The 25,928-nt window shown below is 41.8% G+C and overlaps 1 protein-coding gene across 2 annotated transcripts in view; it reads left to right on the top strand.

Annotated features, from left to right (window-relative positions):
• AP-1mu (adaptor protein complex 1, mu subunit) overlaps positions 1-25,928 on the top strand; it is a 123,408-nt gene that overhangs the window by 78,903 nt on the left and 18,577 nt on the right. For both annotated transcript variants that reach the window (XM_068367095.1, XM_068367094.1), the window contains exon 7: positions 970-1,160. In XM_068367095.1, the coding sequence (XP_068223196.1) occupies positions 970-1,160 (191 nt within the window). The remainder of the gene's footprint in view (positions 1-969; positions 1,161-25,928) is intronic.

Genomic DNA, 25,928 nt, shown 5'->3' with positions numbered 1-25,928 from the left:
CCATTGCTAAAGAGTCTCATCTATACTTACCAAGAGGAAAATAGCCACTTAACAATTGCATTGCAATAGTTAACCCCTTGAGCTAAGAAGAATGGTTTGGTAATCTCAGTGTTGTCAGGTGTATTAGGACAGTGGAGAATGTGTTAGGAATAGGTCAGACTATTCATTTTATGTTTAGGCAAAGACAAAATGAGCCGTAACCAGAGATAGAAGGATCCAATGTAGTACTGCTTGGCCTGTCAAAGGACCCAATAACTCTCTAGTGGTAGTATCTCAACTAGTGGCTGGTGCCCTGGCCAACCTACTACCTACTACCTACTACCTATGGCAGCTAAGAATGTTATCTCTGTGGTCTGATTAAACTATTTATAAAAACTATAATTTTCAAATACTGTATCTTCAGTCTCTTCATACCCAGTTGTCCAATTTTCACTTAATTGTGTTTCAGTTTTCACAACTTATTTCAGAATAGATTCTTTTGACAGGCCACACACTGTATAGTTTAGATATGTGAAAATGTGCAAGTGTATTTGTTATACTAATTTATAATAATAATAACCCTTCTTGCCAATTTATTGCAGCTACATTGCAATGACCTATAAGCTAAGGCTTGTGAGTCATCTTTCTCCTGTTTTAAAATCGTTCAAAGACAAATCTATTTTAGATCGTTTTGGGAATCAAGAAATGTTATGTTTCAAGTTATTAGTTATTTGATTAATTTTAAATGGCAATTGTGGTAAGAAGTCCTTTTTTTTTAATCAGTCTCTCCTGTTACATAAGAAATTGCAGGTTAAGTACTATACAGTACTCGGTCAAATTCCTCAGGATTGGTAGCAATGGAAACTAGTAAAACAATGGCAAGTATCTGTGAGATAATGTTGATAAATTTAATTTGTCTCCGTATTTGTTTTAATGATGAAAATATTATGAATTGGGAACTTTGATTTCTCTTTTCCCTTATTTTTCTAGGCAAATTCAAATGGTAACGTACTCCGTAGTGAAATTGTTGGCAGTATAAAAATGCGTGTCTACCTGTCAGGAATGCCCGAATTGAGACTAGGTCTCAATGACAAGGTACTCTTTGAATCTACAGGACGTGGGAAGAGCAAGAGTGTAGAACTTGAAGATGTAAAATTTCATCAGTGCGTTAGGCTTTCAAGGTGAGGTTATTTTCACTATGTTGGATAATCTTCTATGGAATTTATTGAAAAAAAAAACAGTATGTGTTAGCAGCCTTCAAGCATTAATTTCTTCTTAAATCGTCTCCATATTATATATAGATATGCACCAATGACCTGTTTTCCAGTACAGTATATCTACTATGTGGCATTTTAAGAAGCATAAAAAACATTCAGAATAGCGCCAACGTATCCCTGCATGTCGTAAGAGGCGACTAAAAGGGACGGGACGAGGGGGCTGGGAACCCCCTCTCCTGTATTATAATCCTGTGAGACATCAAAGAGGTGGAGCTGGGGGGAGAGTGACTGCTCCCCGCACTCTAGTTTTGGGGTGTTTGAATGTGCGTGGATGTAGTACGATAGAGAGTAAAAGATGTGAGATTGGAAGTATGTTTAGGAATAGAAGGATGGATATCTTGGCTTTGTGTGAGATGAAAGGAAAGGGTGAAGTGATGTTTGGTGAAATGTCTGGTAGAGTGTCTGGGATTGAAAGGGGAAGGGCAAGAGAAGGTGTGGCTTTATTGCTGAGTGAATAGATGACAGGTAAAGTAGTGGAATGGAATGGAATCTAGGTTAATGTGGGTAAGGGATAGGTTGGGTAGGGAATGTTGGGCTTTTGTCAGTGCGTATGGGCCAGGTTGTGAGAAAAGTGAAGAAGAGCGGAATGAGTTGTGGAATGAATTAACTAGGTGTATAGAAGGACTGGTAGAAGGAATTACGTAGTTAAGTAGTTATCATGCTGGAGAGGTAGAAGGTGTCATTGGGAAGTATGGCGTACCAGGTGAAAATGAGAGTGGTGAGAGACTGGTAGATATGTGTGTTGAGCAAGAGATGGTTATAAGTTCTAGCTTTTTCAAAAAGAAAGATAAAAAAAAGTATACATGGGTGACAGTGGCAAATGGAAGAGTAGTAGAAAGGGCATTTATGGATTATGTGTTGATAACTAAAAGAATGTTTGGAAGATTGAAAGACGTGCACGTGTTTAGGGGTATGGCTAACGGTATGTCTGATCATTTTTTGGTGGAAGGAAAATTAGTTGTAGCAAAAGAGTGGGGGAATAGAGTAGGTGGATGTAAAGGGGAGCTAGTGATGGTTGAAGAGCTAATAAAATTGGGGCTAAAAAGTAAATATCAAGAAGGTTGAAAATGGCATATGACGAAGTGAAAGTAAGAGAAACTGGTAATTTAGAGTAGGAGTGGAAGTTAGTAAAAGAAAATTTTGTTGGGATTGCAAGTGATATGTGTGGCAAGAAGTTTGTTGGAGGCAGCATGAGGAAGGGCAGTGAATGGTGGAATGAAGGAGTGAAGGTAAAAGTGGTAGAGAAAAAGAGGGCTTTTGAAGAATGGCTGCAGAGTAATAGTGTAGAGAAGTATGAAAGATATAGAGAGAAAAATGTGGAAGTAAAGCGCAATGTGAGGCAAAGATGGCAGCTGACCTGAGGTGGGGTCAGGGATTGGTTCATATGAAGAGAATAAGAAGTTTTGGAAAGAAGTGAAGAAAGTAACGAAGGCTGGTTCAAGAATTGAAGAGATAGTGAAAGATGGAAATGGAAGGTTGTTAAAAGGAGAGGAGGCAAGGAAAAGGTGGGCGGAATATTTTGAAAGTTTACTGAATGTTGAGGATAATAGGGAGGCAGATATATTTGTTGTTGCAGGTGTTGAGGTGCCGGTGATGGGAGATGAGAATGAGAGAGAGATCACAAGAGAGGAAGTGATGAGAGCACTAGATGAAACGAGAGTAGGAAAAGCATCTCGTTTGGATGGTGTGAGAGCTTAGATGTTGAAGGAAGGGGGTGTGACTGTACTTGAATGGTTGGTGAGATTTTTTAATATGTGTTTTGTGTTGTCAATGGTACCAGTAGATTAGGTTTGTGCGTGTATTGTACCACTATATAAGGGTAAGGGAGATGTGCATGAGTGTTGTAATTCAAGGGGTATTAGTTTGTAGAGTGTAGTTGGAAAAGTGTATGGTAGAGTACTGATTAATAGGATTAAGGATAAAACAGAGAATGCAATCTTAAAAGTACAGGGTGGTTTTAGAAGAGGTAGGGGTTGTATGAATCAGATTTTTACAGTTAGGCAGATATGCGAGAAATATTTAGCAAAAGGTAAGGAGGTACATGTTGCGTTTATGGATCTGAAGAAAGCGTATGATAGAGTTGATAAGAAAGCAATGTGGAATGTGATGAGGTTTTATGGAGTTGGTGGAAGGTTGTTGCAAGCAGTGAAAAGTTTCTACAAAGGTAGTAAAGTACAGTATGTGCTAGGATAGGAAATAAAGTGAGCGATTGGTTTCCAGTGAGAGTAGTGTTGAGACAGGGATGTGTGATGTCGCCGTGGTTGTTTAACTTGTATGTTGATGGAGTGGTGAGAGAGGTGAATGCTCGAGTGCTTGGACGAGGATCGAAACTGTTAGACGAGACTGACCATGAATGGAAGGTAAATCAGTAGTTGTTTGCGGATGATACTGTACTGGTTGCAGACGCTAAAGAGAAGCTTGGCCGATTAGTGACAGAATTTGAAGGGTGTGTGAGAGAAGGAAGTTGAAAGTTAATGTGGGTAAGAGTAAGGTTATGAGATGTACGAGAAGGGAAGGTGGTGCGAGGTTGAATGTCATGTTGAATGGATAGTTACTTGGGGTCTGTTGTTGCAGCAAATGGTGGAGTGGAAGCAGATGTACATCAGAGTGTGAATGAAGGATGCAAAGTGTTGGGGGCAATTAAGGGAGTAGTAAAAAATAGAGGGTTGGGCATGAATGTAAAGAGAGTTCTGTATGAGAAAGTGATTGTACCAACTCTGATGTACGGATCAGAGTTGTGGGGAATGAAAGTGATGGAGAGACAGAAATTGAATGTGTTTGAGATGAAGTGTCTAAGGAGTATGGCTGGTGTATCTCGAGTAGATAGGGTTAGGAATGAAGTGGTGAGGGTGAGAACGGGTGTAAGAAATGAGTTAGCAGCTAGAGTAGATATGAATGTGTTGAGGTGGTTTGGCCATGTTGAGAGAATGGAAAATGGCTGTCTGCTAAAGAAGGTGATGAATGCAAGAGTTGATGGGAGAAGTAGAAGAGGAAGGCCAAGGTTTGGTTGGATGGATGGAGTGAAGAAAGCTCTGGGTGATAGGAGGATAGATGTGAGAGAGGCAAGAGAGAGTGCTAGAAATAGGAATGAATGGCGAGCGATTGTGACAGTTCCGGTAGGCCCTGCTGCTGCCTCCGATGCCTTAGATGACCGCGGAGGTAGCAGCAGTAGGGGATTCAGCATTATGAAGCTTCATCTGTGGTGGATAATGTGGGAGGGTGGGCTGTGGCACCCTAGCAGTACCAGGTGAACTCGGTTGAGTCCCTTGTTAGGCTGGAGGAACGTAGAGAGTAGAGGTCCCCTTTTTGTTTTTGTTTCATTTGCTTGATGTCGGCTACCCCCCAAAATTGGAGGAAGTGCCTTGGTATATGTATGTATTTCTTACAGTAACAGTCATTCAGTTTTGCCAAGCCCCAGGAAAGAAGAAAGACATTATATCCCAGAAAAGTATTGAAATACCACTTGGATCATGCTTGTGTTAGAAGGGAGGAAAGTGTCATTGATTAATACATAGCGATCTTTTAAATAAGCCAGATGATCGTGGAAGTTAGGCATGATCAGAATAAATTAAGAAATACAAGGGTCTTGTATCAACAATGTCAATCTTTTCTCTTTACAAACTTGTCATGAAACCATTCAGTGCTTAATTTTGCAATAAACCTAGCCTAGCTGTTTGACCTCCAATAAATCCCATTTGTTTCTATACGAATACAAACCTTTGTCCTTGAGTGGGAATATGCTTTCAGCAAACCTGAAAAGTTGCCGATATAAATTTTAACAAGGAGCAGGTAGTAACTGGCAGTTGGCAGGGAAGCCCGTCTTCTTGTTGGCTTACTGAGTACTGTAAGTCACATCTTATAGAGTTGTGTCAGGTTTTTTTGTGTGAGGGAAATTAAGGAAAGAAAAAGATTTTGTAGTTTTCCCAATAATTGTAGCTGACAATTTTGTGTAACTTGCTGATATACATTTCTTGTTCCTGTACAATAGCATTCTTGTTGCTGTTTATTACCTCAAGAACATGGCCTGGTGACGATGTCTTTGTAACCAAGGAAACGAGACACCATTGAACTCCTTAGATAGGAAACAAATTTGAAGTTACTTCTCTGCTGTACTTTCGTCTTTTTACACTGCCAGCTCGAAAGAAAGAGCTCCGCTCTTCTATTCCCCTATTGAATGAATCAGTCCTATAAGACTTATCAGTACAAGTTTTGTATTCATGACTCCTACTGCCTCTCTCCCCATGGCAGAGATATCTTTCTTGGCTTCTGAGTTGGCAGCCATGGAATTCTCTCCCATGGCCTCCCTCCAAGCAGTTTTATGGCTTGACCAGTGGTCAGGTGCCATGACTTGCATTCTTGCATTGCTAGGATGACTGGCTATTAACCTTGGACTCTGTTGAGAAGTACAAGAGAGACTTGTTGTCTGGTGGAAGGGCAGTGTCCTTTTTGACTCACCAGTGGGCCAACTGGGATTTGAAGAGAAGGAAAGTGTCCCGATGCTTGAAACAGGTTGGCCCAGAGACAGAGCTGACACCACAGGACGTATCGTTTTGGGGGTCCACATCTGTCATGGGTACATGCAATAACATATTCAACGGCTGTTCCAGCTCTGCTGAAGACCTTCCCTAGTTTAAAAAACTCAAGTCAGTATAGTTAGAAAAAACAGAAATTCTAAAATTTTTGTCACTGATGTTCTATGTAGGAGACTCATTCCGGGACTAACTATCTTTTCTAAAACTTTGTACAGTATAGATTCAAATTCTTTACGTGAAATCACACAATACTCTTAATGGGGTTTCGGCATATACAGTTTTTGCACATTTTTATGTCAAAGCACATTACTATCTGGACTATAAGTTTCAGAAAATTTAGACATTTTCAGAAAACATAAGCTTGAAGAAAATTATTTTAATAAATAATGTTGCTTTCAGATACCATACAAAGCACAAATACAACAAAATTTAATGCAATATTGTAGATCTTTATAAATTTTCCACTAATCTTTTTACTAATGATACATTTGAGTAGTTGCCCTTTAGAAGTAGGTCTTTATATCCTTTTTAGACTTATTCTTATGTAATATATTTATTATTAAAAATTTCCATCTTGCTGTTGTGTTCTGAGATTCTCTTATTACAAGTATATCATGACTTCAGAATTACCAGAAATTATTAGAACAAGGGCAGGCAAGATGAAGAAGCAGTACATTTTAAAATGTATATAGTTTTTTGTGGTTAATGTGCTGTGTGGTCTCCAAGGACTTTCTTGTAAAAGACAAGAACAAGAAATGCAATACAGCACAAATACCTATGAAATATTGTCTCTCCTGCTCTAGAGCCAGTATATCAACATGCAAAGCACGAACTTTGTCTATATAAGAGAGAACCTCAAGTTAAGACACTCTTGAAATTGGTACAGCACCTCCAATGATGACATTTGTCTGCTATGGGCAAAATTATTAGTACCTCACATCATCGAAAATAAATAACTCCCTAGTCAGGGGCAGTCCTGTCTTTGCTTCACTTTGCACCCAACCTCCAACTTTCATTCTCGTTGTTTAGAATAAACAATGCCTTGGTCTCTCTTCATTGAAGTGTGGAAAAAATTTAGTTGAGTAAAAGTAACATTAGTGCTAGAATAAGAGTTTGAATGATTATTATTAAGATTTATTATTAAAATTATTATTAAGAGTTATTTGTATTATTGATATTATTAAAATTATTGCTATTAAGATTATTATTAAAAGTTATTTATAATATTATTATTAAAATTATTTGTTCCGACACTAAATACAAAACCTTTCATTATTTATAGGGATTATATGATTAGCGAAGCTGTGAGACTAGCCATAAGACTTTAAGCGAGGCTTAACTACCCACCCGCTAGATAGTGGTGGGTTAGCGGATGGGGTAGCCGGCTACCCCGCTCACACAAACACTAGTATTGTCTCGTCACAGTTCTCCGCCTCTCCAACTGTTTTGACTTGCCATTTAATTTTTTTTTTTTAATTTTAAACTTAGCCGGTGAATATATAAATAGCTGACGTCTCCGACGGCCCGACAGATTCCAAAAAACTCGCGAGCGATCGCCATGAAGGTAGCGGGTGTGCCCACCAGCGCCGACTATCGGCCAGATACCGCATATACTTCTCAACCACTCCAGTTCTTCTCTGTCGGTGTCACCGACAACATTGGTTCCGCTCGCTCTAGACCTCGAGTTTTCTACCGAATTGGTGAAGTACTTGGTTTTGGTTTTATTGCTTTTGCCGTGTTGGATTATTCAATACTACTGTATCTTCAAAAGAAATGCTTTTGAAAGGAGAGGAAAAGTTTTTTTGCCCTTGCTTTTTTAATCTCGCTCTGGTTTTTCCATAGAGAAAAGATGGCCGACCCTTCCCTCAGTGTACGGAAGTGTGTTAAAGGCTTTTAGTAATTATTTTTTCACTTTATAAATTATTGTTGATATTTATAGATTTACCTCTATATATTTTATATCTCACCCACCTTTATTAGGCCTCTTCGATTAGCTTTCCATTTATACTAAACATCGAGATAAATTTTATGTTTTTGTTTATATGCGGCCTTTACCTATTCTTTGTAGGCGGTCCTAAATTGGAAAACGAAGTTAAACAACGTTGAGCCCATTCAACTTTTATTTTTGTTTAGATTAAAACAGTTGCTCTGTAAGAGTGATGAGATGAATATTTTTAGAAAATATTTTAAGAAATTTATTCTTTGAATAGTCTTCGTGCTGTTTTTCAAAGATGAACTAACGTTTGGTTTATTTATGCTACGCAGTTTGCGCTCTATCGTTACGATAGAGAAAGAGAGAATCACGGTTTCACTTTGCAGAAAGAGTAAATCGATTTTGACGTTTTGTTCATTCTTCTTTCAAACTGAAGTTTTTTAGATACTAATTTAAAGGAACATGTTAATTTTCAATTTCTGAGTCCTTTCAGTTTTTTCCTTTAGTCAAATAACCTGTTATTGACGAAGGGTGAGTCAGCCATTCTCTTGTGAGTGACAAGAGAGAGAGAGAGAGAGAGAGAGAGAGAGAGAGAAAGAGAGAACGATCCGATCTTTATTCTCGTCCCAAGTCTCTGTACAAGGAGTTTGGGAGCGAGTAACGTTGTTCTCGATTCAGTTTTTTACTCTCGTCCCAAGTCTCTGTACGGGGAGAGAGGATAAAACGTTTGAGTTTTTATTCTCGTCCCAAGGCACTGTACGGTGAGAGATTGAAAACGTAGTCCTTTATGAACTAGTGTTTAGTCTCATCCCCAGTTACTAATCTTTTTAACTTTATATATTTCCGTTTTATTTGATATACAGTGATACCTCGGTACTCGACCATAATCCGTTCGAGATCCGTGTTCGACCTCCGATTTGTTCGAGTACCGAATTTTTTTTCCCCATAAGAAATAATGGTATATATTCTATTCCGTTCCCAAGCACTCGAACAGGCCCAAAATATTAATAAAACGTGTACCTAAACAACAATAATTATCTAAATGTGTATGAAATTGGTCAGAAAATCCTATAAAACAATTTTAAACCATTTACTGTACTAAAATAAAACAATTTTAAACCATTTTCTGTACTGTAGTGAACATACCTTTGAGCAGCGGTTCGATGGCATACAGGGATGGATGTGGAGAGGATGGAAGGGGGAGGTTACTGCTTGGAAGGAGAGTCCCCTTCCATGATGTGGCGGGGTAGTTCTCCTTCAGGAGTTGTTTCTCTCTCCAATGAAAGGGTGGGCAGATCTATTTCAGGGGTTTCTTCTCTTCTTTGTCTCTTCTTTGGAGGAGAAACAGGCTTTGATGTAGCAGCTTTCTTTTCTTTTGTGAAAAACTGGTCTATTGTTAATTGTTTCTTCCTCCTCTGCAGTATTCTTCGAAAATGATACATGACACTATCATTAAACATATGCACTGCCCGGTTTGCTACTGCAATTTCTGGGTGGTATTTTTCAGCAAAAGCCTGCACATCTGCCCACTTGGAACAAATTTCATTGATGAGAGAACTTGGAACATCCTCCCTTACCTCATCCTCTTCTGAAGATTCCTGCTCCACAATCAGATCCTGCTGCTGTTGTTGTTGCAGGTGCAACAATTCCTCCACAGTCAACTCGGTAGAATGGCTTTCTACAAGCTCATCAATATCATCCTTGTCGACCTCAAGCCCCAAACTCCTGCCCATGACAACAATTTCCTCAACGACATCAGTGTCATCAGAAATTACAGGGGTAGCAGTGCTTGGACCCGCCTCTGGTTGGAAACCTTCAAACTCCCTCTCTGTGACACATGATGGCCACAGCTTACGCCAGGCAGAGTTCAATGTCCTATAGGTCACACCTCGCCAAGCTTGGTCAATCATGTTAACAGAGTTGAGGATGCTGAAGTGTTCCTTCCAGAATTCCTTTAGGGTCAACTTCGTGTCACTGGTCACTTCAAAACACTTTCTGAAAAGGGCCTTGGTATAGAGTTTTTTGAAGTTTGAAATGACCTGTTGGTCCATGGGCTGGAGTATGGGAGTAGTATTGGGGGGCAAGAATTTGATTTTGATAAAGCTGTATTCTTCTTTCAAGTCATCCTCGAGACCTGGAGGATGTGCAGGAGCATTGTCCATAACCAGAAGACATTTCATTGGCAAGCTCTTTTCAATGAGGTAAGCCTTAACCTGGGGGGCAAACACTTCGTTTATCCACTCAGTAAAGAATTGTCTTGTGACCCAAGATTTAGTGTTCGAGCGCCACATAACTGGTAGTGCACTTTTACAAATATTATTTCGTTTGAACACCCGGGGGTTGTCCGAGTGGTACACTAACAAGGGTTTGATCTTGCAATCGCCACTTGCATTTGCACACAGCAACAATGTTAGCCTATCTTTCATTGGCTTGTGACCTGGCATCTTCGTCTCGTCCTTGGTAATGTACGTATTGGCTGGCATTTTCTTCCAAAATAACCCAGTCTCATCACAATTAAAGACTTGTTGTGCGATCAAATTTTGTTCATTTATGTACCGATCGAATTCCCCCACGTATTTATCGGCTGCAATTTGATCCGAACTAGCTGCCTCCCCATGCCTAGTAACACGATGAATACCTGTTCTATTACGAAACTTTTCAAACCAACCCCTGCTCGCTTTAAATGTAAATGAATCACTTTCACTGGTACTCGGACTTTTCTTCACTAATTCTTCATAGATATGCAACGCTTTTTCACAAATGAACGCTTCACTAACACTTTCCCCGGCCAACTGTTTTTCTTTAATAAATATTAAAAGCAACTTTTCCATCTCCTCAATCACTTGTGGCCTTTGCTTAGTTACCGCCGTAACTCCCGTTGCAACATTCGCCTTCTTAATCATTTCTTTATGCTTTAAAAACGTAGAAATGGTCGACTTCGCCATTCCGTATTCTACCGCTAAATCGGACACTCGTACACCATTCTCATATTTCGCTATAATTTCCTTCTTCAACTCGATCGTTGTTCGCACTGTTTTCCTCTTCTCCTTCCCCTTAACACTCATTACTTTCTTGGGACTCATTATGAAAGCTAAAAAAGCAATTAAAAGCACTGAAAATCACTAAATCACAACGAATGCTGATCGCGCGTTGTCTGAGTGACGCTCTCGAGAGAACTGATGCTTCCCGAACAAGCGAGAGTGGCCGAGATGGCGCGATCATCACAAAGCCCATGCGGTCGTCACGTGTTCGGCTGGTCGAGTACCGAATTTTTGGTCGAGCACCGCAGCAAAAAATTTCTCGAAAATTTTGGTCGAACTCCGAATTGTTCGAGTATAGAGTCGTTCGACTACCGAGGTATCACTGTATATGTAAATGTTATTGATTTTTGCATGTGTTTCATTTTGTACTAATGTGCTTACATTATACGACTCATTTCGCAATTCTAACCTTTTGATTTAAGGGAGAATTGCGTGCTTCAGGTAGAAATCAGTTTTATTCATGTCTAATGTGAAATTATTAAAAAATGCGATATCAGTGAAGTAAGTGCAAAAAACATGTTCTGTGTTGCGGAGGGTTCGTTTGTTCGTGCTTGTCACTTGCCTAGTCCGAGACCTCTTTCAGGCTCCCCTGCACCAGGGAGAAGGAATGTCGTAGGACCTAAGGGAGTGAGGAGTGTAAACCAACGAACAGACGTTCCCTCAAAGGTATCAGATGTTGCTCGTCAAGCACGTTCTTGCCATAAGACAGGAGAGACGAAGTTTCTCCTCGTCTTCCGATGATTCGTCTCTTTAAAAGCCTGGGCGTAAAGTTTCGAGACGGTTGAAACGTTTATTAGTTCCTTCAGAACAAGTTCAACGTCCTAGCTGTAGTCATCATAAGAGTCCCGTTCATAGCGATGACATTCATGTACAGACGTTTCTGCCACAGACTCGACGTGACGTTGAGCGGTAGACACCGTAGACACAACGGGACGTCGAGTGTCAGTCACCGTAGTCACGATATAGTATCGATCAGCAGTCACCGCTGTTACTACGTGACGTTTGAACGTCAGCCACCGCAGTCAAAGGTTGATCCGAAGTTAAGTGTTTTGCAAGATATGCTGTTAAAGCTTTCTTCTTTAATAGAAGCTTTCGATCCTGTTCCTGTGCGAAAGGATCCTTTGCTTTTTGTACGTCACGGTTCTGGGATACGTGATTCGGGTCTTCAACCTTCTAGACGAGCTTTGTTACGCCACGCTGACGTTATCCCTAGTGACAGCTTTGCTGTTAAACGAGATGCGGAGCATAAATCTCGATGTAACTTTGATCACTTTGAACGTCAGCCACCGCAGTTACAGCGTGACGTTGAGCTGCAGACACCGCAGACACGACGTGACGTCAAGCGGTAGACACCGTAGACATGACGTGACGTCGAGGGTCAGTCATCGTAGTCACGATATAGCATCGAACAGCAGTCACCGCTGTTACTACGGGACGTTTGAACCTCAGTTACTTCTGTCACGACGTGTAGTAGAATAACATTCTCTGCAGTCACAACGTGACGTCGACCCTCCAACTTTAACTTTTGTTCATATACAAGTTGATGTAGCCTGTCAGGCTTTTCCTTCACGTCATTCTGAATATAAATCTCCTTCTCGCAAGACTTTAGATTTATCAGATGATGTGCCTTCTGAAGAAGTTGATGACCCCCTTTCAACTAATGTACCTTTGGGGAGTCATTCAGAAGAGGAGTAACCTAGGGTAGTCCAACAATCCCTTGTTTTTTAATTATGAATTTCTTTAATGTAATTTTGTCCTACTCGTTTTGTAACGGCTGCTCCGCAGTCTGAGTTTACTCTTGGCATGACTTTCTTCGACTCCTACATTTACGAAGTCTGTTCTCTCTTGTTCTTCCAAGAGGGCCATGCTCTTACTGGGAGACTGGTTGGAATCCAGGATAAGTTTAGGAAAGTCTGCTTTTGCTTTTCCTCCTTCTTAATTAGCTTCTCGCTCGGGCGTCTGGTGTGACACAGGAGAAGCTCGAGGAGAAGTTCTCGGCTTGGGAGTACCTGCCTCTGCCCAGGGAGACTTCTTAAGCCTAGTGGACTCTCCTCGTCGTCTAGCCATGAGACGCTCCAAGATTTTATGGTCTGCTTCAAAGCTAGACCATCTCCTGTTAGGAGTTTTTTCGAGTGTTTGAAGTTTTTATTTGTTGGATTGGTCCCTGGGAGCCTTAAGTAAGAAGGTCTCTCCAGCTGTCAATGTATTGCTGTACAATTATGTCATGCATGAACAAGGCTATCAGGGATGGCTCCAATGATCTGGCAGCCACGTTCACTGCAGGAACAAGGCTATCAGGGATGGCTCCAATGATCTGGCAGCCATGTTCACTGCAGGAGTACTTAAGATGTAAGTGCGCTCAATGTGTTCATTGTCTTGACAAAGTTCACGATGAAGACTACCAAATCTGTCTTGACAGCAGTAAGGGAAGGCGACTGGATGGTCTCTCTCGACCTTCAGGATGCATATTTCCACATCCCGATTCATCCAAACTTTCAACAACATCTGAGGTTTGTGGACGGGAAAGTAATGTACCAATTTCGAGCACTGTGCTTCGGCCTCATTCCTGCTCCTCTTGTTTTTACAAGGCCCTTGCAAAATGTAGCAAGCTTTCTACATTTTTTGAGGATTCAGAGCCTCCCTTTATTTTGACGACTGGCTAATCAGGGCGTTGTCATTAAATCGCTATCTGGAGAGCCTCTAATGGACATTAGACCTAACCAAGGAGCTAGGTCTCATAGTGAACATAGAGAAGTCGTAACTTACAGTACTCCATCCCAGACTATTCTTTATTTGGGAATGGAGATACAATGTCGGATTTTTCGGGCCTTTTCGTCTCCCACAAGAATGGAACAAGCTCTGTTAAAAGTCCTTCACTTGCAAGAGAAAAACAGTTGTTCTGTAAGAGTTTGAACGAGCCTCGTGGGAACTCTTTCATCGCTGGAGTAGTTTATCTCTCTGGGGAGACTCAACCTTTGCCCTCTCCAATTTCACCTAAACCATGGGAACAAGGAGAAGGGCTTAGAGAGTATCTCTTTCCCAATCTCCAACTCAGTCTAGACATGTCTGACTTGGTGGGACAGCAACATCAGACTTCGAGAAGGTCTTTCTCTTGCGATTAAGAACCCAAACCATGTGTTGTATTCAGATGCATCAGATTTGGGTTAGGGAGCGCCACTGGACAGTCTGGAATGCTCGGGTCTTTGGTCCACGGATCAGAAGGAACTCTATTTAAGGCAAGTAACATCTCTCCTTTGGCGAGATTTGTGCAAGGAAAAATGAATGTCTTGGCGGACTGCCTCAGCAGAAGAGGACAAGTCATCTCCATGGAGTGGACGTTGCACAAGACTGTGTGCGAGAAGCTATGGATGACATGGGGTCAACCCACCATAGATCTTTTTGCGACTTCACCGACAAAGAGGCTCTCGACTTACTGCTTTCCAGTTCCAGATCCAGAGGCAGCCCACATAGACGCTTTCCTGCTGGACTGGTCTCACCTGGACGTTTATGCCTTTCCACCTTTCAAGATCCTAAACAAGGTGCTGCAGAAGTTCACCTCTCACGAAGGGACCAGGTTGACGTTGGTTGCTCCACTCTGGCCCGCGAGAGAGTGGTTCACAGAGGTACTTCTATGGCTGGTAGACGTTCCAAGAAGTCTGCCGTTGCGGATGGATCTCTTGCGACAGCCTCACATAAAGAGATTTTATCAAAGCCTCCCCACGCTTCGTCTAACTGCCTTCAGACTATAGAAAGACTCTCTTGAGCTCGAGGGTTTTCGAAGGAGGCAGCTAGAGCGATCGTGAGGGCTAGAAGATCCTTTACCATCAGGATCTATCAGTCGAAATGGGAGGTATTTAGAGACTGGTGCAAGTCCTCCTCTATTTCCTCTTCCAAGTGCCTCTGTAGCGCAGATTGCGGAGTTTCTGCTTTATCTGAGAAACGGTCGCTCCCTCTCTGCATCCACCATTAAAGGCTACAGAAGCATGTTAGCTTCTGTTTTCAGGCATAGGGATTTGGATCTTTCTAATAACAAAGATCTCCAAGACCTGCTTAAGTCTTTCGAGACTTCCAATTAGCGTCATATTTCGACTCCTGCTTGGAACTTGGACGTGGTCCTACAGTTCCTTATGTCAGACAGGTTTGAACCATTAAATTCAGCCTCCCTGAAGGATCTTACCCTCAAGACACTTTTTTTATGTGAGCTTAGCTTCGGCTAAAAGGGTTAGTGAGATACATGCTTTTAGCAAGAACATCGGCTTCTCCACTAATAAAGCAGTATGCGCTCTTCAACTTGGTTTTTTGGCCAAGAATGAACTTCCGTCTCGTCCTTGGCCTAAATCATTTGAAATCCCCAGTCTTTCTGAGATTGTGGGGAATGAAGTTGAAAGAGTGCTGTGCCCCGTTAGAGCTCTTAAATTTTATTTATCCAGAGCTAAACCTCTACGAGGTTGTTCAGAGGCTTTATGGTGCTCCGTTAAAAAGCCCTCTTTGCCCATGTCTAAGAATGCGTGGTCTTATTTTATTAGACTTTTGATTCGGGAGGCACACTCTCATTTAAGTGAGAAGGATCGTAATTTACTTAAAGTCAAGGCTCATGAAGTTAGAGCGATAGCAACTTCAGTAGCGTTTAAGCAAAATAGATCCATTAAAAGTATTATGGACGCGACCTTTTGGAGAGGCAAGTCGGTATTCGCTTCATATTACTTGAAAGATGTCCAGACTCTTTATGAGGACTGCTACACACTGAGACCATTCGTAGCAGCGAGTGCAGTAGTGGGTGAAGGCTCTACCACTACATTCCCTTAATCCCAATATCCTTTTAATCTACTCTTGAAATTTTTAATCTTATTTTGGGTTGTACGGGAGACTAAGAAGTCTTTCGCAATCTTTTTGATTTGGCGGGTGGTCAAAATGTTGTTTCTTGAGAGCGCCCAGATTAAGCGTATTGATGAGGTCCTGTTATAGGGGTGTTCACCCTGGATATAACAGCTCCTGGGAGTCTTTCAGCATCCAGAGAGGATGGCTGGGCTTCGTCAGGAAAGCGGACTAATGAGGCAGAGTAATCATCAGAGTCAGCTTCCTTACCAGGTACCTATACTTAAGTTTGTTTTTATGAAATATTTGTCAAAAACTCTTGAGCATATACGCCTTTATTGTTATAATACTGGTCTCTACCCACCACCATGGGTGTGAATCAGCTATTTATATATTCACCGGCTAAGTTTAATATTTAAAAATGATATTTTCATTATAAAATAAATTTTTGAATATACTTACCCGGTGAATATATAATATTAAAGGCCCTCCCTTCCTCCCCAATAGAGACCCTGCGGACTGAGAAGAACTGGAGTGGTTGAGAAGTATATGCGGTATCTGGCCGATAGTCGGCGCTGGTGGGCACACCTGCTACCTTCGTGGCGATCGCTCGCAAGTTTTTTGGAATCTGTTGGGCCGTCGGAGACGTCAGCTATTTATATATTCACCGGGTAAGTATATTCAAAAATTTATTTTATAATGAAAATATCATGTTTTTTGCTTTTCCTTTCACAGTTGTGCTTGTTTCTTCTTTCTGTCCATTGTGTGGACCTGTCTGGGACCTGAAGGATGCTCTTGCGAGACCTTCATGTCCTCCGTTGATACTAAACTCCAGTCGTTGTGTCCAGCCTGCTGAGGACAGTGTCGTATGATGACACCTGCAAGGAAAGCCGGGAGTAATCTTCCTCCCGGTGATAGAGATTTGGGCGACGGCTTAAGAAGAAGTCTAAGAGAGATGTTTTGCCTTCCAGGTCTTCCTCGAAATTGAAGAAACCTCAGACTTCTTCCTTAACCCCCGATCTCTTCCCAAAGCTCCTGCTTGATCGTTCTCCTCTGGGGAACGGTCAAACAGGGCAGTAGACCAATTAACACCAGGTCAACCATGTGGTTTAAGGAACAGTGTTGCTTCTCCTAGTAAAGCAGCTCTGCCCCTTCCCTCCTTGGGAACATTTTCATTTTCTGATGTTTTGCAGATTTGGCCTTTGCTGGGTTTGTCCAGTCCGCCTTCGAAGGAAGTGCTGATGGAGCTTCTACAGTAAACGGACTCCGGCCTCTTCAGAGGTAGAAGCTGCTTCTCCAAGGATTGCTGAGCAACACGATTGTCTCTTGCCTTCTCGTGATCGTCACTTGTCAGCTTGAGAACGTCACTCGCCGGCTCGCGATCGTCACTTGCCGGCTCACGATTGTCACTCGCCGGCTTGCAATTACTGTTTCTCTTCCTCGGGCTATTTGCCGGTTCACCATCGCCAACCAGCTCGCAATCGCCGCAGGGTCAAGGACCATCCTGCATGCGAAAAGTCGCCAGCATGTGTTTCGCCTTGAACTCGTGATCATTCCTTTCCCGCTCTCCTAAGGAGGTTCATCCAACTCAGTCCCATCACGGCAGACGTCCAGTTCCCTTTCCTGCCATCTGGAAGGAGTCTTCAAAGGTGCAGATACCTCCGTCTACAAACACTAGTACAGTACTCACTTTTCCAAGCCAGAGCAAGAGGCTAGGTCACTGCCTATCATCCCAGGAAAGAGACCTTACTCTACTTCGCTTCAGGTTCTGAGGCCATGATCTCCTAGGAGGTGATCTCCATCTCTTGGCCTTCCTAACGAGATTCCTGTCCTTCCTACGTCAGGGAGGGAACTTGCATGGTTTGACGCCTTGGTAAAGGCAGTGCTTAGAGTTGTCTAGGGTGTGTTCCCCCTTTCAGACCAGGCAGTAGCAAGTACTCCGAGGATCCTGTTGGAGAAGTTGGTTTTCTTCAGTTCAGCCACTCCTCCGTCTGACCCTAGACAAAAAGCATCAGGCCCAGCCCCTTCCAAAGCTCCATCCTCGAAGATGTTCCACTCTCCCATCAAAAAGATGGGATATTTCGAATAAGTAAAAAAATGACATAAATGATACTCCTTGAAATTTGTATGTGCGCACAGTAGCAGGACCTTCAGATTAGTTGATGGCAACCAAAGGTAAACAAAAAAAATGGTCGGTAATTGCTGATTGTTAAAATACTTCCGAAATTGAAAAATAGAATTAAAGAATGCTTTGATAGCGCATATGATATCCTATGAGACAGGAAAGGGAAATAATGATATACAGTAAGAAAATATTGCTATAATATGACTTAGATGATTACCAAATCATAACGCAGCATAATGAATCTACTGAAACTTCACTTTTTAAGTTCGACATACGATCAGATCAACTTATGACACGTCTCTCTGTCCCTAACTTGGTCATAAGTCGACGACTACCTGTAGTGGCTTATGTAAACAAGCAAGCCGGTGCCTTTTCACAGCCCCTATGCCATCAAGCAGTGGAGATGTTAAGATGGACAGATAAAATGCATTTCAACAACGGTGGGACTACATCGATGTCTACGCCTTTCCCCTGTTCTGTCTGATGAGAAGGTTACTCGACAAGACCGGAGTCCAAGAACCTCTCAATGACTCTCATAGTTCCTCTATGGCATCATGGAGAGTGGTTCCGAAGAGAACTCCCTCCATGAAACGATCTACTCAAAAAGCCACCTGTGAACATCTATCATAAAGCCGTAGCTTCGCTGCGACTTTTCGCCTGGAGACTATCCAGCTCCTCTCTCAGAGAGGCTTTTTGCATCAAGTTGCGAAAAGGACGTTTGCATACCTGCGAAGATCTTCGGTATCAGTCTGCCAGGCCAAGTGGATTGCCTTCTGTGGTTGGTATCATGAAAGGGGTATCTCTCCCCTTAATGCCACTACAGTATTCCATTAGTAGCCGAGTGCCTTTTTACGTTTGAGAGGAAAAGCTTCTCTCTGTCTCATAAGTGAAAGTTTACCGCTCAGCCTTAAACCTCACCTTTAGACTGATAGGAGTTGAGATTTACTCTTCGTTGGCGTTTTCTCTCCTCATACAGAATTTCTAGATTACCTGCTCCTAGTCGGCAGTTAGACCTCCTCCATGAAATGTGGTTCAAGTTCTTCGAATCCTGAAAGGGGCTCCTACGAACAATTACGCCAGGCTACAGATCACCACCTCACTTTTAAAGATGGTATTCCTATTCACTTTAGCTTCTGCCAAAAGGATAAGCGAACTTCATGGTTCCTACTACGTCCCCTATTCAAGGGCATGGTGGGAGGTAATACTCGGCTTCGTCACTGAGTTTACGGTATTGCCAAGACTCAAAATCTGGGAATACCGGATGCTAGATTCAGGCCCTTCTAGATTGGGAGTCGTTGTATTGTAACTGATGATCCAGATCAACTGTTACTTTGCCCAGTGAGAAGTTTGAGGTATTACCTCTAAAGAACTGCAGCAGCTCGCCCCTGAGTGTCAGCACTCTTCGACAGCACGGGGAAAGTTAAGGAGAAGATCACAAAGAACACCGTCTCTGTTTGGATTCACATGGTCATAGACCTTGCACTGAATCCCAATCCTCCTCCCACTTGAGGACCCAGAGCTCACGACATTAGGGGGCATTGGTACATCCCTAGCGTTCAAGTAAAACTACTGTGACGCAGGTCCTACAAGCGGGGATGTGGAAGCATCAGACGACAATCACCACCCACTACCTGCAATATGTGACCCACAGGAAAATGGAGACATTCTCCATTGGTCCTCTGGTGGCTGCACAACAATTGGTTCAGATACATTCCTCAGGCTCCTTGATGGACAAGTAGGAGAGGGTTGAAGGCGAAGGTTACCTGGGATCAGTTTGGGGTGAATGTTAAGAATGACTGGCTCTTTTTTTTTTTTTTTTCTTTCATCTTCCCCACTCTTGGTGAACAGCAGCCACGGTCCAGTGCAAGCTGGCCTCACCTTCATGAAGGTAAAACCATTTCCCTTGTGTAACCTAGTACTGAAATAATACTTGTTACATCCTTATACCCCCTAGCAAGGTGGGATTGGGTAACGTCTGTGGTTGATTCTAAAGATATCTATGTTTTTGAAAAATCTTACCTAGACCAGTCACATTGCTAATTTACAAGCTCACAGATTGCTCAGGCTGCTAACCATGCGATGCATGAAATTTAGTGAGGTATCAGGGTTTTCTTACTGTAATGTACAGAGCACGTACAGGTAAACCCTGTGTTAAATACCGAGCCAGTTGGTTCGCACTTCCACCATCCTAAGGAGTTAGTCAGCCCTATAAATAACAAAATTATTCATATTTAATGTTAGAACAAATAAATTTGAATGAAAGTAATTTGTATTTTTCCTAAGTATACAAACTTGCAGCTATTTATACAAATTGGCCCGCTATCACATGTCCCCCGAGAAGTCCTGCCTGCAATTAAAAGTGACAAGACAACATTAGTGTAGTTACACCTCGCTAAAAGTCTTGACTTGTCTTCCAGCTTCACCAAAAGTATAATCCCTATAAATAGCTGCAGGTTTGTATCGTTAGGAAAATACAAATTACTTATAGTATTTTGATAATTTGAATATGAATAATGATTTTTTTAGATTGTTAGAATTAATAAAATTAGTGATAACTTTAATGATAGTTTTATAATAATTTTATTATTAACATTTTTATTATTAAGATTATTATTTGAATTACTATTAATATTAATTCTAATAACAATGATAATTTTAATAATAATAATTTCATTATTAGAATAATAGTTATCAAAAGTATTTTTGTTTTTAAAATTAGATTTTAATAATAATGATTATCGTACAATTGAATCATATATGGTTTGCTAAATCTTACAGTTGGTACCCCCTTTATAAGAATGTTATCTTCCTATTTAAAAACATTGTAGGCTCAACTTTTTTTTTTTTCTTTATCTTTTCCACACCTACTGGCTTGGTAAACCAAAAGGTCATATACGATGTAGCCTGAGGAATAAGTGTAGGACTCTAGCCTGTCTCACTGAAGACTTACTTTCTAAGATAGTTTTGGAACTAGTCATTTTGTAAGCCTATTTCTCTTAGATGTATGGCCATGGTATAGTTTTTTGTTAGGGACAGTAGATATATTATCCCTTCCCTGGATACTACCTGAAACAAAACCAAGCAGCACAACATTCATGTACTGTACTTGACTCATTCATGACCCCTACAGAGGTAACCTTGAGAGAAGTACCAAGTCATCCAGGTCCTTCTGGAGAAGTGTAATAACAGTCATTTAGGATGATGTAATGGTCAGATTTCTTAGTTTTTCTTATCCATAGAAACATGTGCATATGTTGTATGCTGATTGGTGGTAGACTGTTGCCCTTGTTGGTGCACGAGTCTACTGATTAATGCTCTTGAGATACTACCGCTAGAGAGTTATGGGGCCCTTTGACTGGCCAGATAGACAGTGCTACATTGGACCCTTCTCTCTGGTTACGGTTTATTTTTCCTTTGCCTACACATACACCGAATAGTCTGGCCTATTCCTTACACATTTCCCTCTGTCCTCATATACCTGATTTAACTGAGATTACCAAAAAATTCTTCCTCACCAAAGAGGTTAACTACTGCACTCTTAATTGATCAATGGCTACTTTCCTCTTAGTAAGGGTATAAGAGACTCTTCGGCTAAGGTAAGCAGCTCTTCTAGAAGGACACTCCAAAATCAAACCATTGCTCTCCAGTCTTGGGTAGTGCCATAGCCTCTGTACCATGGTCTTCCACTGTCTTGTGTTAGAGTTCTCTAGCTTGAGGATACCCTCGGGCACACTATTCTATCTTATTTCTCTAGCTCTTATTTTTGTTAAAGTTTTTATAGGAAATATTTATTCTGGTGTTGTTGCTGTTCTTAAGATATTTTATTTTTCTTGTCTCCTTTCCTCACCGAGCTATTTTCCCTGTTGGAGCCCCTGAGCTTATAGCATCCTGCTTTTCCAACTAGGGTTATAGCTTAGCAAGTAATAATAATAATGATAATAATAATAATAGTACACATAGACCACAAAGCACAATATCCCCCAAAAAGGAGTTTTAACTGAGAAAAGACCCAGAGAAGTTTTTAATGGTTTCCAGGATCCTCTCTTCTCCCTAGACTCGTGCAGGGGAGTGGTGTCATTGATTCTTAATTGAGAATGTGAGATTCCATTGGGTGCAAAGCGATGTCCATGTAGCATTGTCTTAAAGTGAGACGTTGGTTCTTGCCTATGAGTTAAGAAAGTACTCTGTCAAGTTTAAGAAAACCTTAACTCAAAAATCTCCGTAATTCACACCGACTCCATGCTATGCACATTGATATGCTGGCCCTAGAGCAGGGGAGACAATATTTCTTTAGTAATGTTATATCAGTTTTCCTGTTCTAGCATTTCACAGGAAAGTCCTTGGAGCCCCCACATCACTTTCCCTCCCCAAAATAGGTTTGTTAAAACTCCTTTTTAAGGGCATACATATACAGTACATTGATATAGATTCTTGATATTGATTATTTCAATTATGGTTTGTAGCTATTTTTATAGTGATGATTATGCTATACAATTTTATTTTAACTGAATGTAAAGTTTGCCCATGTGCTTTTATCATAATTTGAAAAATAAAGTGTAAGACCTGTTGGTATAGCAAATAAATACAGTACATGTACAGTATGTTTATTCCTTTGAAACTTTTTGTTAGTGATATGTGAATTTGTAATATTTCTAACATTAGGCAAGTGGCCTATAATAAATGATAGTTTATCCAGCTGCATAATGAAAGTTATGCATACTTCATAGGATGCAACACTTAATCTTATGGAATGTATCTCACCTTCAACAATACTAATAATTAGTTTTCAATATTAAACTTACCCGATAATCATGTAGCTGTCAACTCCGTTGCCCGACAGAATTCTACGGGAGGGATACGCCAGCTATCACTATACTAGAAGGGGGTGTACTCACAAGCGCCACCTGTGGCCAGGTACTACAGTACTTGTTGTTGACGCCACCTCACTTTTTCCTCTGTCGTGCTTCCGGCAAGACGTTCTTGGATACGCTTATGATTTTGGAGTATTGTTCACGGTTTGGTGAAGTATTTCTCTAAAATTTGCAGCTATTCGCTATACTGGAAACTTCTATATTAGCTTAGTTAGCTTTTGGAATTAAATTGATTAATTATGGTGACGAAGAGAGTATGAACTCTCTTTCACCTTTTAATGGCCGACCCTTCCCTTAGACGGAAGTGTTGGTGTCTAAGAGAGTATAGACTCTCTTTCTTAATTTTGCTTAACAAAAGTTATAGATTTATTTTATATCTCTCCGCCTTTTATAGGCCTCTTCGATTAACTTCCTTTTATTATAAAATTATTAAAATTAATTTTTATATTTGTTTATATTCGACCTTTCCTAATAGTAGGCGGTCTTTTCTTGTACCGAAGTTAATTAACATTGAGCCCGTCTTTTCGGTTTTACCTGTTAACATATTATGCTATTTTAATGTTTTTGAAAGAATTTCTTTGATAGTCTCGTACTGTTTTCAAAGTTGAACTAACGTTTTGTTTTGTCTCTGCAGTTGTTGACGTTTCAGAACGTTCAACTTGCGCTCTATCGTTACGATAGAGAGAGAATTTTCACGGTGTCACGTTGCAGTAAGAGTAACCGTGTCTAGCGTTTTGTTCATTCTTTCTTAACTTAATGGTTTTAATTCTACAAAGGAACTTTTCATTTTGGGAAATATTTTCCTTTAACAATAATATGTTTTAACGATATATATGATTGGGCTCTTCTCTCAGGTTCTAAGTCAAGAGAGAGAGAGAGAGAGAGAGAGAGAGATAGAGAAGGAGGGAGAAAGAGGAGGATAAACGTTTCGTTCAAGCGAGTAACGTTGTTATCGTTTTTACTCTTCTCCCTAGTCTCTTTAGGGGAAGAAGGTAAACGTTTCTAGAGTTTTTTCTTGTTCTCAAGCTTTATGCGGTGAGAGAATTTAAACGTAGTTTATTTGATCTAGTGTTTAGTCTCTTTCCAGCCACTGAATTATTTATCTTTCATTAGATTTTTCTGTTACATTGTAATTCTGTTTTCGCAATTACTAACTTTTGAGAAAGGATAGAATTGCGTGTTTCAGGTACAAACCACTTAAAGTTTCGAGTTCAGTGAAATAAGTGCAAACAGAAAATCAAAAGTGATAAGTGATTAGCGCAAAGTGTCAGTGTTGTGCGTGAGGGTACTTCTGTGCGTGTCAGTCGTCCTCCCAGTCCGGGACCTCTTGCAAGCTCCCAAGCCCAGGGGAGAAGCAATGTCGAAGGGCAGAAGGGTTCGGCAGGCCTTGATCGGCGCACAGAAGTATCCTCGGTGGTTGCGGGCGTGTCTTCCAGAGACCGTCACTCCCACCTGCAGACGATTGAGCCCGTCTTTTACTCGTCCGCTGATCAATTGTCAGGGAAGAAACGCTGGACTCAGGTCTCTAGACCACTCAAACGCAGAGTCCAGTCCGCGAGTGCTCAACCGGGCTGCAGTCATTGGCTCAGCTCTGACTCGCCGCAGTCATCTGTCGACTGCACTCCGCCCAAGAGGAGTAAGGTTCTGCCGCAACAGATCTCTGCTGTTAAGGCTTTGCCTCAGCAGACCTTAGTGTCTGCCGACCCCAAGTTGGCTCTACTGCAGTCCATGCAGTCACAACTTTCAGTATTGATGCGTGAGTGTCGGGCTGAGAAGGTTGCGCCTCCGCCTCCGCCTGCACTCGCTCCGCCTGCGCTCGCTCCGCCTGACCGCAGTACCGCCTGCCAGGCGTACGATGTTGAGCCACGTTCTGAGTTTACTGTTCCCAGTGGTGTACAGCTCCCTCCGCCTTCCTTAAGGCAACCTCAGCAATGGGATCAGGAGGCTTATACCTCTCTTCCTCCGCTTCCACTTGCTGCTCCACCATTGATGCAACACTCGGTTGAGGTACAACAACCTCTCCCATCCATGAGTCAGTCTCCTCAGCTCTCGCTGCAGCGAGCTCAACCCTCCTCAAGGCAAGCTCCACAACACCTTAGCCTTGCGCCTCAGGAGCCTCAACTCGCGAGACATTTACTACGTTCTGCGCAGCCTCTACCTCATCGCTCTCCGCTTGCTACTCCGCTTCCGCCAACCACTCAGCAAGCGCAACCCTTGAGTTCAGTCACTCATGCTATGAGTCAGCCACCTCAACGCATGCATCTGCCACTTTCTCCTCAACTTGAGAAATTACAAATGACAATAATAACACCTCATTACTTTCATAACTTGCATTTGTAATCATATACATGTATGCCTAACAGCATGCTCTGCATACAGCATGCTCTGCATACAGCATGCTCTGCATACAGCATGCTCTGCATACAACATGCTCTGCATACAGCATACTCTGCATTCAGCATGCTCTGCATACAGCATGCTCTACATACAGCATGCTCTGCATACAGCATGCTCTGCATACAACATGCTCTGCATACAGCATGCTCTGCATTCAGCATGCTCTGCATACAACATGCTCTGCATACAGCATGCTCTGCATTCAGCATGCTCTGCATACAACATGCTCTACATACAGCATGCTCTGCATACAGCATGCTCTGCATACAACATGCTCTGCATACCTTACCGCATGCTTCTCAGTCATACATCTTTGGTTGTTGCCAACTCACTAGACTGTCAAGCAGTTTCATAACGTTGCCTTCTAGTCTGCTGCTTTTGCACCATTGAAACCCTCACTGAGAGAACTTAACTTTTCTCGGATATGGTCCCTGTAGATGAGAAAGTGCTTTTCTCCCTCCTTCTGATATTCCCTTGAGGACTCTCATTTGGAGAGGAGCCTTTAGCTGCGTAGCCTCCTATGGACTTTTATTTAAGCATAACATGCTTCCAGGGAAGGTAATGGTTCCACTTCAGTCACTAACCCCGTCTGTTACCACACCTGCTCCCATAGACCTTGAGCTGTGTTGCAAGACATGCAGTCCCAGCATAGTCCTTGTTAAAGGATTTTTTGTTTACGGAGTCAGTGTGTCACTGGGAAGACGTTCAACAACCAGCAGAAGTGACTTGTTGTGACGCAGTGCGGCAACCTCAGCAACCCGATAAGGAGTTGTCTGTACGACCCAAACAGTCTAGACAGCTTCGGGTTGTCACTGTACTTCCTCGCTTCCCCATGGTTGACAGTTCACAGACTGTGCAGCAGTACCATGATCTTGTGTCCGGCTCCGTCAGACGACTGGCTTTTAAGAGCTCCCACAAGTCGTCTCTGTCTGGAGATTCTCAGATGGACTATGGATCT

The sequence above is a fragment of the Palaemon carinicauda genome, chromosome 45 (assembly GCF_036898095.1).
Source record: "Palaemon carinicauda isolate YSFRI2023 chromosome 45, ASM3689809v2, whole genome shotgun sequence".
NCBI classification, from domain to species: Eukaryota; Metazoa; Arthropoda; class Malacostraca; order Decapoda; family Palaemonidae; genus Palaemon; species Palaemon carinicauda.
This window is presented reverse-complemented; position numbering and strand designations above follow the sequence as displayed.